This window comes from Arvicanthis niloticus, chromosome 8 (assembly GCF_011762505.2).
Source record: "Arvicanthis niloticus isolate mArvNil1 chromosome 8, mArvNil1.pat.X, whole genome shotgun sequence".
Classification (NCBI taxonomy): domain Eukaryota; kingdom Metazoa; phylum Chordata; class Mammalia; order Rodentia; family Muridae; genus Arvicanthis; species Arvicanthis niloticus.
The window spans coordinates 28,196,225-28,210,947 of record NC_047665.1 but is presented as its reverse complement, the minus strand read 5'-3'; the positions used below and the strand labels follow the sequence as shown (position 1 = coordinate 28,210,947).

Here is a 14,723-nt window from a genome sequence, read left to right as displayed (position 1 = left end):
CACACACAGTGTCTAGAACAACCAAAGAAACATAAGTATTTGTTTCTGTTGTGCTTATTAACTCCATACTCATGAGAAATTAATGTAATTTAATAAGAATTATTAACTGTGTTTAGTTGTTTAAATTCCTAAGTGAGAAGCCAGAGAGAGTTCTTAAGACCACTTGCTGCTCTAGCAGAGGTCCTGGGTTTGGTTCCCACATGGTGGCTCACTGTTGTTGACTGCTAGTTCCAGGGCCTTGAATGCCCTGTTCAGGCCTCTGCATACCAGTTGTACACATACATATATTCATTTAGGACCTCACAAACAAAATCTTTAAAAACAAATTTTTAAAGAATTTGCGTCTTGCTATTCCCAGTCCTCATAGCCTCCTCCTGAGTGTTGGGATTATATGGTGTATTGTCATGTCTGGGCACCTTTCTTTAATAGAATAGATTTTGAAGGTGTCATGGTTTGAGTTTCTTTTACTGCAGTGAAACATGGTAACCCAAAAAGCAAGTTGGGGAGGAAAGGGTTTATTCAGCTTATACTTCTGAATCTATAGTTCATCATTGGAGGAAGTCAGGACAGAAACCCTAAGCAAGACAGGAACCTGGGTGCAGGAGCTGATACGGAGACCATGGAGGAGTGCTGCTTACTGGCTTGCTGCCCAGGGATGATGGCACCATCCTCCCCTATTGATTACTAATTGAGAAAATGCCTTATAACTGGATCTCAGCTAAGCATTTCCTCAAGTGAGGAGCCTTCGTCTCTGATGAATTTAGCTTGTGTCAAGTAGACACACAAAACTAGCCAGTACAGAAGATGGAAGGGTCACAGAAAAATTGAGCATAGAGTTCAAAGTCCCCCTTTATTCTTCCCCACACACGGTGTTGTTTGCTCACTTTATTTGATACTTTAACAAATATTTATATGTCCCCTTTTTTTTTCCTTTCAAATAGAGATAGGAGTCGAAGGAGCAGGTCACGGTTGAGAAGAAGGTCTCGATCAAGGGGTGGTCATAGGAGAAGGAGCAGAAGCAAAGTAAAGGAAGATAAATTTAAAGGAAGTCTCTCGGAAGGAATGAAGGTTGAGCAAGAGTCTTCATCTGATGATAAGTAAGAATGGACTGTCAGTATTTCATGTTTCTAGTGTAGGAAAATCGGGATACTGGGTGGGGTCTTCAGTTTCTGCCTAACTGTCATAAGTGAATCCCTGATTTCATCCTGAATTTAAAGGCTAACCCTCTGCTTATTAGTATGTTTTTCGGAATTTAAGGGCTCTGCCTTTTCTAGATTGAGTTGAATATCAGGCCATCATTTTACTGTCTTTTGTTTTTATTAGAGCAGACCATTTTAGGGGAAGAAGTTTCTATATGAAGTTTAGACTTTGCAGTTCATGTCAGATGTTGCATGCTTTTCTGTTGGACTAGTTGGTGGGCAGTATATCTGTTACAGTGAGATAGAGAAATAGTTCAATGACTAAGTTTTCTAAGGTATGAGAAAATGTTTTAAAATACAAGCTTCTAAAAGCACTATCTCAGAAGCAAACAAAGCTAAGAGTGTTTCTCAGTAGCACTTCTTGCCTCCCTGGAGACATTTTGTTCATGACTGAAGACCTATTGTCACCTGGTGGCAGAAGGCCAAGGATACGAGATCCTGTAGTGCACAGGCCAATTCCCCTCACAAAACAGTCCATCCCTAAAGTGCTTGAACTAAGGAGCCACTGTTGGTTCTATGACTGAGGAAGCTGGAAGGAGAAGGGTTCTGCGTAGAGCTTGACATAGTCACAATACACTTGTTAATGTTATACTACTCAGCAGTGCACTTAGTAGGTCATAAAGATTGCAGAGGTCTTTGAAGAACATGTGGGCAGATGGTTCAGGTAGAATTGAACATTGAGCCACATTGTCCATCTGAAAAGAGCCAAGTGTGTGCATCCTTTCTTAAATCCTTTTTTTTAATTTTTAATTTTTATTTTTTATCATGTTGGTTTTTGCTGGGTTTGTAGGTGGCACCGCAGCCTGCTTGCATAGTTGATAGGAAATAGACCGGAAGCTTCCATGAGCTTTCTGTGACCAAGGGGAAAAAATGTCAGCTTACCTGTTCTGCCTTTGCTTTAGAGACGAGAAAACTTAAAGCAGTAAAAACTCTTTTCTAAGGTCACAAAAGAGCCACTGGTAGGGTAGGTATCTTGAATGCAGAGATCTTTCTTGTTTCTTGTTTTGGTGCGGTGCACAAGGTGAGGGTAAAGTTTGCTGGGCTCCCATTAGACAACTTTGAGCCTTGGATCAGTGACTGTGACTTCAACTTTAATTTTACAAAAATGTTTGGAAACTTTTTTTAAGCCTTGAAGATTTTGATGTGGAGGAAGAAGATGAAGAGGCTCTGATAGAACAGAGACGGATACAGAGGCAAGCTATTGTGCAGGTATGTGATGCTTCTTCTAGTGCTTGGTAATCAGTATGAGAAAGGCTTTTAAGTTGAGCAAAGAAGTAGTGACAGTAACCAGGTCACAAGAAGAGTTTACACATATTCATGAGACTTTCAAATAGGGCCATTTCTTTAGTTATTAAAACTGACCTATAGCTCTTTGTTTTGTTTTATATCAAGCTGTACTATAAACTTCTTATGTAAAACATGAGAATTTTTTAACAAACATGAAAATTCTTACAGTGTAGGACAAATTGAAAGTACTTTTAGCAAAATCACTTATTTGGTACTATACAAAAAACCTACTTTATCTAAAAGGATACTGGCGAATTTTACAATTTCAGTTTTGCTTCAGGCTTTTGCGTTTGTGTCTTTGTATTGTGAATGAGTGAGTGTGTGTGTGTGTGTGTGTTTATGTGTAGTATATCATGGCCTGAGCATGGAAATGAGGATCATGTGGTAGGAGTTGTTTTTTCCCCCACCATGTGGGTTCTGAAGATTGAACTTGGGTTGCCAGCTTAATGGCAGTCACATTAAGTCACTGAGCCATATTGCCAGCCCACAATTGGGGTTTAAATGAAAGCTGAGTCAGAAAGGTAGTTATATACATCTCAATAGTCATGAAGCAATATGATTTGCTGCTTTGAAAAACCACATCTCCTTGGCTGTCTGAGACAAAAGTCATGCCAGAGGATAGAATTTCATATGGTCAGGTACATCAAACACAACTACTTTTCAGAGTTAGCAAAATTGAGAATTTTGTAAGTATTGTGTACCTGAAGGAAGCCAGATGTGGCTGCCTTTGTTGTTTTACATTTGCAGTGCTCCCAGTGTCCAAATGCTGCACCTCTTTGCAAGTAATATATTTAGATAATATCTGATTTTATGAAGCTGATGTATCTATTGTTATTATAGAAATATAAATATCTTGCCGAAGATAGCAATATATCTGTGCCATCTGAGCCAAGCAGCCCCCAGAGCAGCACAAGATCACGATCCCCTTCACCAGATGACATCTTGGAGCGGGTGGCTGCTGACGTAAAAGAATATGAGCGGGAGAATGTTGACACCTTTGAGGCCTCAGTAAAAGCCAAACATAATCTAATGACAGTTGAACAGAATAATGGTGAGTTGAGTACCTTAACGAAGCTTTTCTCTGCAGGTTTAACTGTAGAACCTTAGAACAATTAGATTTGAGGAAAGTTAAAAAGAAGTAGGAGTATCATGCTTAAATAATAATGTTCTGGATTAATGTGCTTTTTAACTTACTTTGTGTATATATGTGTCTGTATGGTAGGAGTGCACGTACAGGCCAAGGGAAAAGCTCAGATTTTACTTCTCAGTTCCCACCTATCTTTTCTTGAGACGGGTCCCTCACTCACTGGTGTGCAGCTTGCTGAGTAGGCCCAGCTGGCCCAGGGGCCAGTGTCTGTGTCTCCCCAGTGCTGGGATCACAAGTGCGTGCTGGTTTGATACCTTACTTTTTTAATACAGGTTTTGGCAAGACAGGGACTCTACTGATTATCTCATTTCTTGTTGTCAGGGATATTTTATTTCGGCATCTGACTGAATTGTGGCCACCTATTATATTCTTATTTAATAAGAATGCACATCAGGTCATTTTCAGTACAGAGCCACAGTTTTGGAAGTTGCCTTGAAAGCCAATGTGCAAGAAGGGAAACAAGTTTAACACGACTGACTTTTTTGTTGACTTAGGTTGTAGTTTCTGTTTTCATTTCTCTAATATTAATGTAAGAAATGGGATTCCTAGATTAGTAGTAGACTATTTGTGTGTGATCTTGCTATAAGTTGTCAAATTCTCCTCTTGCAAGTTAATGTAATTTTGCTATCCCATAAACCACACCTGAGTACTTATTTATCCAGTCTTAATAATATAGTATTGTTGTCTTTTAGAATTTTAGTCACTGTCCTTGATAAGTACTTGTAACCTAATGGTAGCTTGAGTTTGTATTTCTCTTACTGTGATTTGGGTATTCACTTGTTGAAAACCATTGCATTTCTTTTTTATTGTTCAGTTTTCTATATGAGTATTAGTTATTTTCGTAGCAAATTTTAAACTGGTGGAGGCTGGTCTATATCTGACTAAAGGGGGAATTTACACTTTGAGGTATTTAATATAAGACTTTTTTGTTTGTTTTCAAGTCAGACTTTCTCTGTGTAGCCCTGGCTGTCCTGGATATCTTTCTATAGAACAGGCTGGCCTTGAATTCAGAGAAATCTGCCTGTCTCTGCCTCCTGTGTGCTGGGATTAAATGAATATACCACCACACTGGTTTAAGTTAAGAAGGTTTTAAGGATAGCTTTTCATTTTAATCCAAGATTACCATAGAGCTATTTATCTAAACCAGCCATGGCAGAAATTGACATTAGTTTTTCTTCTTTGTACTTACAGTCGATATTTCACATCAAGTATAAAAGCCTATTTCTCAATTGAATTATTAGTTGAAAACCAGTTCTTAAGAAGAAGTTTGATTAATGCTACTGATTCTTCTATTGACTTGGATTTTAATTTCTGCTTTTATGTCTCAAGGTCTAATAAATACTGATTTCATTTAAGGTTCATCTCAAAAGAAGCTTTTGGCACCTGATATGTTTACAGAATCTGATGATATGTTTGCTGCTTATTTTGATGTGAGTAATTTTAAATTGGTGACCTAGGAAAAAGTCTGTGTATCTAATGTTTGTGAGTAGTTACAGAGCAATGAGGTTCACATTAACAACATTGGATGTAATAACATCTGGACAGGCTGTGTAAGCAGCATCTCAGAACTGAAGTGGACTAACTTTGTTCTTCTCTGAGGCTAAAATTATGTCAGAGGTTTTAAAAGATATACAAGAGAAGAATTGGAATTCATATCAAGTGTAAAAGCCTGTTTCTCAATTGAATTATTAGTGGAAATTATTAGTTTCTTACCAAAGTTGCACCCAAAGGCCTAAATGTACTTGTGTGCATGTGTATACAAATGGCATTTCAGCGCAGGAACAGGAGTATATGTGTAGTAGTTAGATACCATGATAGGGTTGGTTAGGTGATCTTTGTCAGTAATATTTTTCTGTTCTTATTTTATTTTTGTTCTTTTTGCTGTAATATTTTGTCGGTGCCTTTTTATTGAAAGACTTTACTACAGATAAACCTTAAAGTCTGAAGCCATTTCAGTTTATATTGAAAGGGTCATAAATATAAAGCCTTAATAAGAAGAAAGAGAGGATAGATGTTACAGGAAAAATCAAAATGAGGTAGAATACTCACTGTGTGAGACATTGCGTTTGGCCTGAGAAGTCTGTAATGCATCACATGGGGCACAACGGGAGCACTAGAAGAGAATGAGTTAAGAGAAGATGAAGTAAATACTGCCTCCATTGAAGAATTAGCACTCACCATTTGCCTAGGTGATACTTGGTTCTCTTTCTGTTACTCTAATGAAATACTTGAACAACTAATTTATAAAGAGGAAAGATTTGTTTGGGTTCTAGTTCATAATCAGTTGGCCTTGCTGGTTTGAGTTTGTGAGTAGACAGTATATCATGGCAGGAGCAGGTGGCAGCAAAATTGCTCATTTAATAGTCAAGAAGGGGGAGAAAAAGAGGATTTGGGGTCTCATAAGCTCCTTTGATCTTACAGGTATCAGCTCTTTACAAGATTCTACTGCCTCCCAGCAGTGCCAGCCTGGGAACCAAAGCCTTTATCACAGAGACTTGGGAGTGTGGGTTGGGGGCATTTAATAAACTATAGCATTATTACAGGACTTCTGGGTATCATGGAGAATAATACGGAACAGGGTTATTCACAAATACTAGATAGATGTTATTTTTAATTTTCCACACAGGCTCAACCTAGTACAGCCAGTGAATGTTACTACATTTCATGCCTGTGTGGTAAGGGTACAAATGTCTCCATGGACAGGGAGGCAGAGAAGGAAATGATGCAAATCGGTAGGTAATGTTGGACACTGTGGTTGGTTAACTGAGTTCCAGGCTGTAGGAGTTTCTCCAGTCTGGCTCATCAGCTAAAGCAAACAAGATCTGATTTTGAACTTTTATTTTATTTTAATTTTTAGTGCCTAATCATGCCCAAAAGCTTTTTGGAAATCTTAAATATTTTTCCTGTTATTTAAGATGTAAGACATTTTTATAATTTTACATTGGCAACTTGAATTTGTATATAAGCAATAGTAACAATCAACTAATATAATAAAGTAGTAGTATTGCCATTTTTATTATTAAGGAGTTACAAGTGTGCAATCACCTGGTCTCCTCCCTCATTTCAGAGTGCTCGTCTCCGCGCTGCTGGCATTGGGAAAGATTTCAAAGAGAATCCCAACCTCAGAGATAATTGGACAGATGCAGAAGGCTATTACCGTAAGTTTGCATTTCTCATCAACTTTAAAATCATTGTGTAATTCCATAAAAGTACACTGCTCAAATTATCACACATTGTTGAACTCTTTATAGAAGGTATGGCACAATCAGTCATGGCATGTGAATTTTTGTTATATTTCAGTCAGCAGCCCAGAAGCATTACATATTAATTAAAGCAAGCCTAAATTTGTATGTAGATATTTTCAGGCATGAGTGAGTTCTCTAGAGAAGAGGGTCTACCACTTGAACATCTTTGTAAGTCAAGAGCAGCTAGTCCTGGAAGTCTTTGTCATGCAGTACTACAGCTTAAGACACCTCAGCAAGCCTTTTATAAAGCTGTCAGCAGTTGATAGGACCACAGGACCTCTGAGAGTTTCTCAAATAGGAATGTGACTTCTGTTACATTCTGAAAAGATGACCAGTGGAGGCAGTGACTGGTTTTCTATTGCATATTGGAAACAGTGGAAATTTCATCCAATTTTAAATAACTAATGTGTAAATGACTTCTTGATTTTGTTTTTTTAGGTGTAAACATTGGAGAAGTCCTAGATAAGCGTTATAATGTGTATGGCTACACTGGGCAGGGTGTGTTCAGCAATGTTGTACGTGCCAGGGATAATGCAAGAGCCAATCAGGAAGTGGCTGTAAAGATCATCAGGAACAATGAACTCATGTAAGTTCAGAACTGAAGTAAAATCAACAACAAGACACCCAACAAGAATCTTAGTTAACTAAAATTTTTAGAAAAGATTTTTGAATATAGAATTTAAATTTAGAGCCATGTGTTACATGGGAAGTTCTATTGTGTCAAAGTCATTTCAATAGCTACTGGGTACCAGTATGTCCTTATACCCCCTCCCCCTTCTTCTGTGTCCCCCTAGTGTCATCTTCTGCTCTGTCAGCCTTAATCTAGAAAGGAGAAATGAAAGAATATAGATTGTTACTGAGCACATAGCAGCCAGCAAATCAAAATGATTTATTACCTACTGACAGGAATTATTTGTGTCTGTCATTCTTGACTTTTTTCTTTCATAAGCATAGATAATTTTCATTCCCATATATTTAAATCTACTACACACAGAACTGGTGGTACAGCCAGCTTTTCACTGTTTTTCAGATGTTAGAAGTATTACAGATTTTTCTTGAAGTCTTTGACTGTCCTAGGTTTAGAAAGATATATTTGGTTGGGAAGTCTAACCTTCTTCTGTACTGTAGACACTCACTTTTTAGATGCAGTTCATGACAGTTTATAGTCAGATTTTTATTAGTACAGTTATATTTAGGGAGATATGCCCAATAATTACATTCTTAGAAGAACCAGGATAATAATTGTATTAAGATATTTTGAGATTTAAAAATTTTAATTAAATAACACTTGGGTAGTTAGTGTGTTACCCATAGTGTATGAGGCTGTGTCTAACAGGTGTTACTCCTAAATTCTTGTGTCCTAATCTTTTTTTCATTGCAGGCAAAAGACTGGTTTAAAAGAACTAGAGTTCTTGAAAAAACTTAATGATGCTGATCCTGATGACAAGTTCCATTGCTTGCGCCTCTTCAGACACTTTTACCATAAACAGCATCTCTGTCTCGTATTTGAGCCTCTCAGGTAAAGTGTCAAGACCTGAACAGTCAGTTGCTCCTTGTGGTTTACCCAGCAGCCTCATGCTGGGTAATTGTGAGGAACTGCTTAGTTTTCCTGTGGATTCTTCTTATTAACTGTATTATCTTGAAAGTCATCATCGTGTCGGACATAGAGTTCTGTATTGGGTGGCAGGCAGTAGGAAACCTCAGGCACCTGGCAGGTTAGCAGTCTCTGATGCACAGACTTAGGAGTGGTGGGGACAGATACAGTTTGACCTTCAGCAAGATGGCTTCTGAGTTGTATTTTCAGGTGAAGACCCTTCTCAAGTAATGTAGTTCTTCCTTTGTTTATTTTGAAAATTGAGCTTTATTGGGAAGCTGTATTATGGACATATTGTTATTCTCTTATCTCAGTGCTAAATAATTTATCAGCCATTCGGAATAATGGTTCTCAAACAGTTATATAAATTGTATTTTGCACTTGATTTTACTTTGTGCCTGAAAGTATTTTTGCCTTTTGTATTTGATTTTTGACCCCATTTTCTTTTCTTTCCTTAAAGTATGAATTTGCGAGAGGTATTAAAAAAATACGGTAAGGATGTTGGCCTCCATATTAAGGCTGTACGATCGTACAGTCAGCAGTTGTTCCTGGCATTGAAACTCCTTAAAAGATGTAATATCCTACATGCAGATATCAAACCCGATAATATTCTGGTAAGTCAAGCCACCATGCCACCTTGTGTGTATATTCATCTCTCTTCCTACTAACTAATAATAGGATTCTTGTTATACTGTAAAATAACATTTAATGTAATTCTGTGTTTAATAACTCCTTATGACTTACTTGCCAAATTTTATCTTTGTTTGAAATTGAGCAGTGAGTTTCATAGGAAACTATGAGGAGAGGAGATAAATTGTCCCTTTTTAAAATTTTGATGGAGGGATTTCTAGCGTGCAGTGACCCCAGGAATGGTGGTAATGACCTCCTTGAGCAGCTAGAGAAGGGTGTTCAGTGTTGCCGTTCTGGTGTTGTGGACACGAGAAACTGCTTTCTGCTTAGCAGCTATTTGGAGTTTAAAAGGTGCTTGTTTGGCTCGCTTGGGATTTTGAGATCCAGTCTTGCTCTTTAGCGGCCTCCAACTCAGTGTTTTCTTGTCCTAGTTGCTCAAGTCTCATGCTGAGATTACAGATACTTTTTAATATTTTTGCCTTTGAAGCTGGCTTCTGGGGACCCAAGCAGTAAGGTTCAGCTCCAGCTAGGTATTGTTGAATGGTCTTCTTTTAATGGTCTTCTTTTGAAGTTGTGACATCTCTTGTTAGTGATTTCTCATGTAGTGCAGTCAGATTTCACAATGTGTGATGTTTTGAAATTTGGAGATGGTCATCATGGTGATAGCATTAATGCAGAAGCATTAATAATCTCCCTTCTTTGGCCCCTTCACCTTTCTGTGGTCGTCACATTCTGAAGCATAGATTCCTTGGGATTGGCATTATAGAGAGTTGTGAGCTGCCCTGTGAGTTCCAGGAACTAAATGACACCCCCACCACACCCTGTTTCCTCTGGGATCGTGAGCCTCTTAATAACTGAACTGTTCCTCTAGCCCTCCCAGCTCTGGGTTTGGTTGGTTTTGTTTTGTTTGTTTAATGCATACTTTTTTTTTACTTTTTAATCAGTTCTATAATAATGTCCCAGAGGAAGAGCCACATATGTAAGGTTTCTTTACTGAGAACTCATGTTTGAGCTGTGACAAACTAAATTCTTAAAGAGATTGATTGTGATTGGGCAGGAGATACTAAAGCTTAGTGACAGTGCTTCATGCTTGCATGAGACACTTTGTTCAGTCTCCAATACTGTATCCCTAAATTTGTGATCTCAAAAAGTTTAATGAGTCGTAAAGCTCTTTAGTTCACACTTATTTTGTGTGGTTTTATGTATTTGGTACATGAGTGCATGCACATGTGCACAGCGTGTCCCTGTGTGTGAGCACATAGAGGCCAAAGATCAGCATAGAAATGTCTTTCCTCTACTGTTTCTCCATCTTTTTTTTTTTTTTTTTTTTTTTTTTTGAGACAGTCTCTCACTGGATGTAGAGTTTAGCCACTAGCTAAATTAGCCAGCCAGTAAACCCCTGTGAGTATGCTGTATCTACTGTTTTAGTGCTGACAATAGAGGCACTTAACCCCACTCCCATTATCTTATGTGTGTGGGGGGGTGTGAACTCTGGTCCTCTTACTTATAAAGCCAGCATTTTACCCATTGAGGCACACACATACCATCTATCTTAGAATAATTCCTTCCAGGCTGTTAAATTAGTGATGCACATTGGCTTGTGTTTGTATTGTGTCATGTTGCCTGCCTCATACAACTTAGGGGTGGGATTGCTGAGCTATTAGTGAAGTGGTAGGTATATTGTAAGTGGATTATAAAATTGAGTAGCCAACCTTACACATTTTAAACTTGATTTGTTTTTTTAAAAATTGTGAAAAACAATATACACATACAATAAGCAGTTTAGACAGTTACACAGCAAACACTTGTGTCATGCCGTGGGAGTTTGATGTTTGACAGTGCCCTAGAAGCTTTTGTTCTTTCTTCTTTAATCAGTGTTAGTTTACGTTTTCATATGAAGTTTCGAAACTAAATATTCCTCTTGGGAAAAAAAAAATCTCAGAGAATACCTGGAACTGATTTCATTTCTGACAATCCAATGCCTTTAGCCTGGTTTTAGCCACATGCTGTGCAGCATTCCTCATGGGGGAGAGACATTGCATAGCAAACTGCATGCATGCACACGAGTGTGCCTTTATGTGTGCGCGCATGCACGCTTGAGTGTGGTGTGGTGGGGGTGGTTATTGGCTGGTTGTAGTGCAGCAGGTGTTACAACTTTTTCAGTAGCTGCATGGGTTATTTGTTTGCTTGTTTGTTTTTATAAAAAATGTATTTATCATTTTAAGACAACTTTCTAGTGGTCTTCAAAGTAAGAAAATTGGTCTTGATGTTGTGTTGTAGTTTAAAATAATTTGTGTTTGACTGGGCTTAGTGGCGCTTGCTTTTAATCTTAGTACTTGGAGGCAGAGACAGGTGGACTTTGAGTTTAAGGCCAGCTTGGTTACATATATGAGTTCCAGGCCTGCCAAAGCTATATAGAGACTTTTTGGGCTGGGGGCAGGAACTTAGTTCTGTGGGTCCCACTGAGAGTTTGTTAACACTGGTTATACTTTGTGAAGATAACTCCTCCTCCCCCAGAGAGTACTAGAGCTGGTTAACTATTCGTTGTCATGGGGATGGGAACAGTAGGCCAAGTTCAAGTCCCAACTCAGAATTTGTATGTGTCTCTTTTGAAGGGGGGAAGGGACTCTGGAATATGAATTCTCTTCACTTGTTAATCCTGAACATGCTTCTGGTCATGAGTGGCAGCAGTCATAGGAGCAGCTCCAGCCTTTCTCAGCAGATGTCACTGTTACTGTGTATGTGGAAGTATTTACCAAGGAAAGGAGAACAAATGACTAATCCAGAGTTCATGTTTATCAGTTTTGTTAGTTACATTTAACATTTTCTTGTTAATACTTTCTACTGAAGGGATTTAATATTTTTCAGACTTAAGTGGTGACAGTTTCAGATGACCTACTCCAGGTAACTGATGAGGAATCACTAGTGGTCAGTCACATGCCACCCTCCTTTCATTGCCATTGTAATTTCCTGGCAGCTGGTATTTGATTTAGTCAGAGGTTTTCTATTAATAAATGTTCTCATGTTCTTGTAGAAAGTAACTTGACTTTAAGCATTAAAGGGAAGCTTAGAAGTGCTTCGCCTCACGAAATGAGATTTTAAATATAGTTAGGTAAAATTAAGTGTACCTCGTCTTCCCTGTGTTTACTCACTGGAAAAGTCTTACTATAGTTGTAATAAAATATTGAATGAACACTTTATAGTTAGGAACTCATATAATAGAAAAGGAATTTTGAAATGAGTGGGTTTTGTTCTTAGTATAGGGAGTAAATTTGTAAAGACAATTTTAATTTGTCTGTTTATTCCTGACATAAATTGAATTTCCTTAAAAATTGTTTTGCAGGTTAATGAATCCAAAACAATTTTAAAGCTTTGTGATTTTGGATCAGCTTCACATGTTGCAGATAATGACATAACGCCTTATCTTGTCAGTAGATTTTATCGTGCTCCGGAGATCAGTAAGTGTCTTAGACTGTTGTTGTGCGTGGCCATCCTCTGGTGGAAGCAGCGTGTGTAATGTCTAAGCACTGTTTTCCATCACACTTCAGCAGCTGCACGAGTTCATTCATGAGGAAGGGAACCATAGCAAGTTCATCCTCCTCAGGTGGAATGAAGGTAGTTGTGACAGGAGTCTTGATCATGTCGAGCAAGAGTAGCAAAACAGTTGTGGAAAACCCTCGACTTTAGAAGACTGCTCTTGATTGTTCAAGGTCTGATTATAATGTTTATGGATTGTGTGGGACCTTTGGTTTTTCTCTTCCTGTTGCCTGGGTTGAGATTGACTAGCACCTTCAGCAAAGGTCAAAGGACAAAGAGAAGCATCTGTACTTGTCCCTCCAGTTTCTCTCCTTCCCCTATTTTTAAACCTGTTGGCATTTTTTTGTTGTTTTGCTTTTTTTGTTTTTGTTTTTTATTTTTAAAAGTATCTCTGTTAAGAATTAGTGGGAAAAAAACATGAAACTAAACTACAATATTAGAGATTTGGCTATAGTTTAAGCTAAGGTAGTTCCCCATTACTGGTAATAAAAATTAAGGTGTCGCTCATTCTTATCCTTATGTATTAAAACCTCCATTTTGTTTTTAGTTATAGGTAAAAGCTATGATTATGGTATCGATATGTGGTCTGTAGGTTGTACCTTATATGAACTCTATACTGGAAAAATCTTATTTCCTGGCAAAACTAATAACCATATGTTGAAGCTCGCCATGGACCTTAAAGGAAAAATGCCAAATAAGGTAGGCTGACTTACTTCCTGTAAATAGACTCAGAAACTCCTAACACTTTGTTTCCTAGACTGTAGCTATGGAGTAAAGCTCTCAGAGGTGTGGATGGCGGCTGTACTGACGCTGTAGCTCCTCTCTTGTTTCAGTTAGTGGTTCTCAGCAGCCAAGGGTATCAAAGGGAACTCCCTTTTCAATGAGGTAGAATGCAGCCATATAGAGACAGAATAGGAAGAGCTGAACATTAGAGTTCGAGCGTCAGGGACTGCGCTTGTCAGAAGAGAAGGTAGCTAAGCACTGCAGACTTCCGAGTACAGCAAGAAAGTCTTGATAATGCGTTTGTGAATTATTATTACATAGAGTTGGTAGTGTGCCAGGCAAAATTTGTAGTTGTTTTTAAAGCCATTTGTTTCTGTTTTTAGATGATCCGGAAAGGTGTATTCAAAGATCAACATTTTGACCAAAATCTGAATTTCATGTACATAGAGGTTGATAAAGTAACAGAGAGGGTAAGTTTGGCTTATGTGTGCTGTGTCTTTTCAATGTGGGGACTGAGATGGGGATTCACACTTCATAGTTAGGTCAGTGCTCTACTACCATGATGCTCTATGCTTTATTACCACGAATGAGTTCTGTGCGGTGTGCGGAGCTATGATCACTTCTGAAGTAACAACAGAATAGGCACTTCCCTTTGCTACCAATTGTGAATAAAACCCACCAGGCTATGGGATTTAAGTAAGACATTTCTCTAAGGTGGTATAGTAGGTTCGTAGTTAGTCCTTGCCACCCTTCCCATAGATTGCCTTGGTCTGGCTTCCCGAGGATCTTTTAGATTGCTGTTGGAGGAAGTTTTCTATTTGAGTTTTGCAGTTAGAAGCCAAGCTCTCTGTCATATGAACTCTGCCTTCCTCAGCACCTTGTTCTCCCTGTGGGTCCACCCTGGTTCAGGCCTCGGTACCTCTGCTCACCCTGGTTCAGGCAGGCCTCCATACCTTTGCTCACAGACTCCCATGAGCTGAGTCGTGTCCTGAGTGAGTGCCTCTCCTGAACACCTTTATTCAGCATTGCTGACATATACACTATCATACATGTACCAGTCTTTCTAAAACCTACAAGATGAAGCAATAACTGCTAATTTTGTATCTATAATACCGAGCCCTTGTTTTATCAAAGTTTTATCACAGAGTAACATGTCTTGGGATTAACCTGGCTCACTTGCCACTGAAGAGTAAAGCCAGAGAAAGCACAGCACAGTTCAGGCAGCAGGTGTTCACTGTATGTTCATGGTTAATTTGTTGTGGATCTTTTCCATTTAAGTTCTTAATTCTCTTTAAAAAGATATGGAGGTTAAAACCACATAACAGTTTCAAAACTGTGATTGATCATCATTTGTATTCTTG

General features: G+C 38.4%; 1 protein-coding gene across 1 annotated transcript in view; it reads left to right on the top strand.

Moving 5' to 3' along the window:
- Window positions 1–14,723, top strand: part of Prp4k (pre-mRNA processing factor kinase PRP4K) — a 28,325-nt gene that overhangs the window by 12,016 nt on the left and 1,586 nt on the right. Inside the window, 11 exon segments of the mRNA XM_034511151.2 lie at window positions 942–1,097; window positions 2,327–2,408; window positions 3,327–3,537; window positions 4,990–5,063; window positions 6,701–6,791; window positions 7,317–7,464; window positions 8,260–8,397; window positions 8,933–9,086; window positions 12,446–12,560; window positions 13,187–13,338; window positions 13,746–13,832. Coding sequence (XP_034367042.1) covers window positions 942–1,097; window positions 2,327–2,408; window positions 3,327–3,537; window positions 4,990–5,063; window positions 6,701–6,791; window positions 7,317–7,464; window positions 8,260–8,397; window positions 8,933–9,086; window positions 12,446–12,560; window positions 13,187–13,338; window positions 13,746–13,832 — 1,408 coding nt within the window.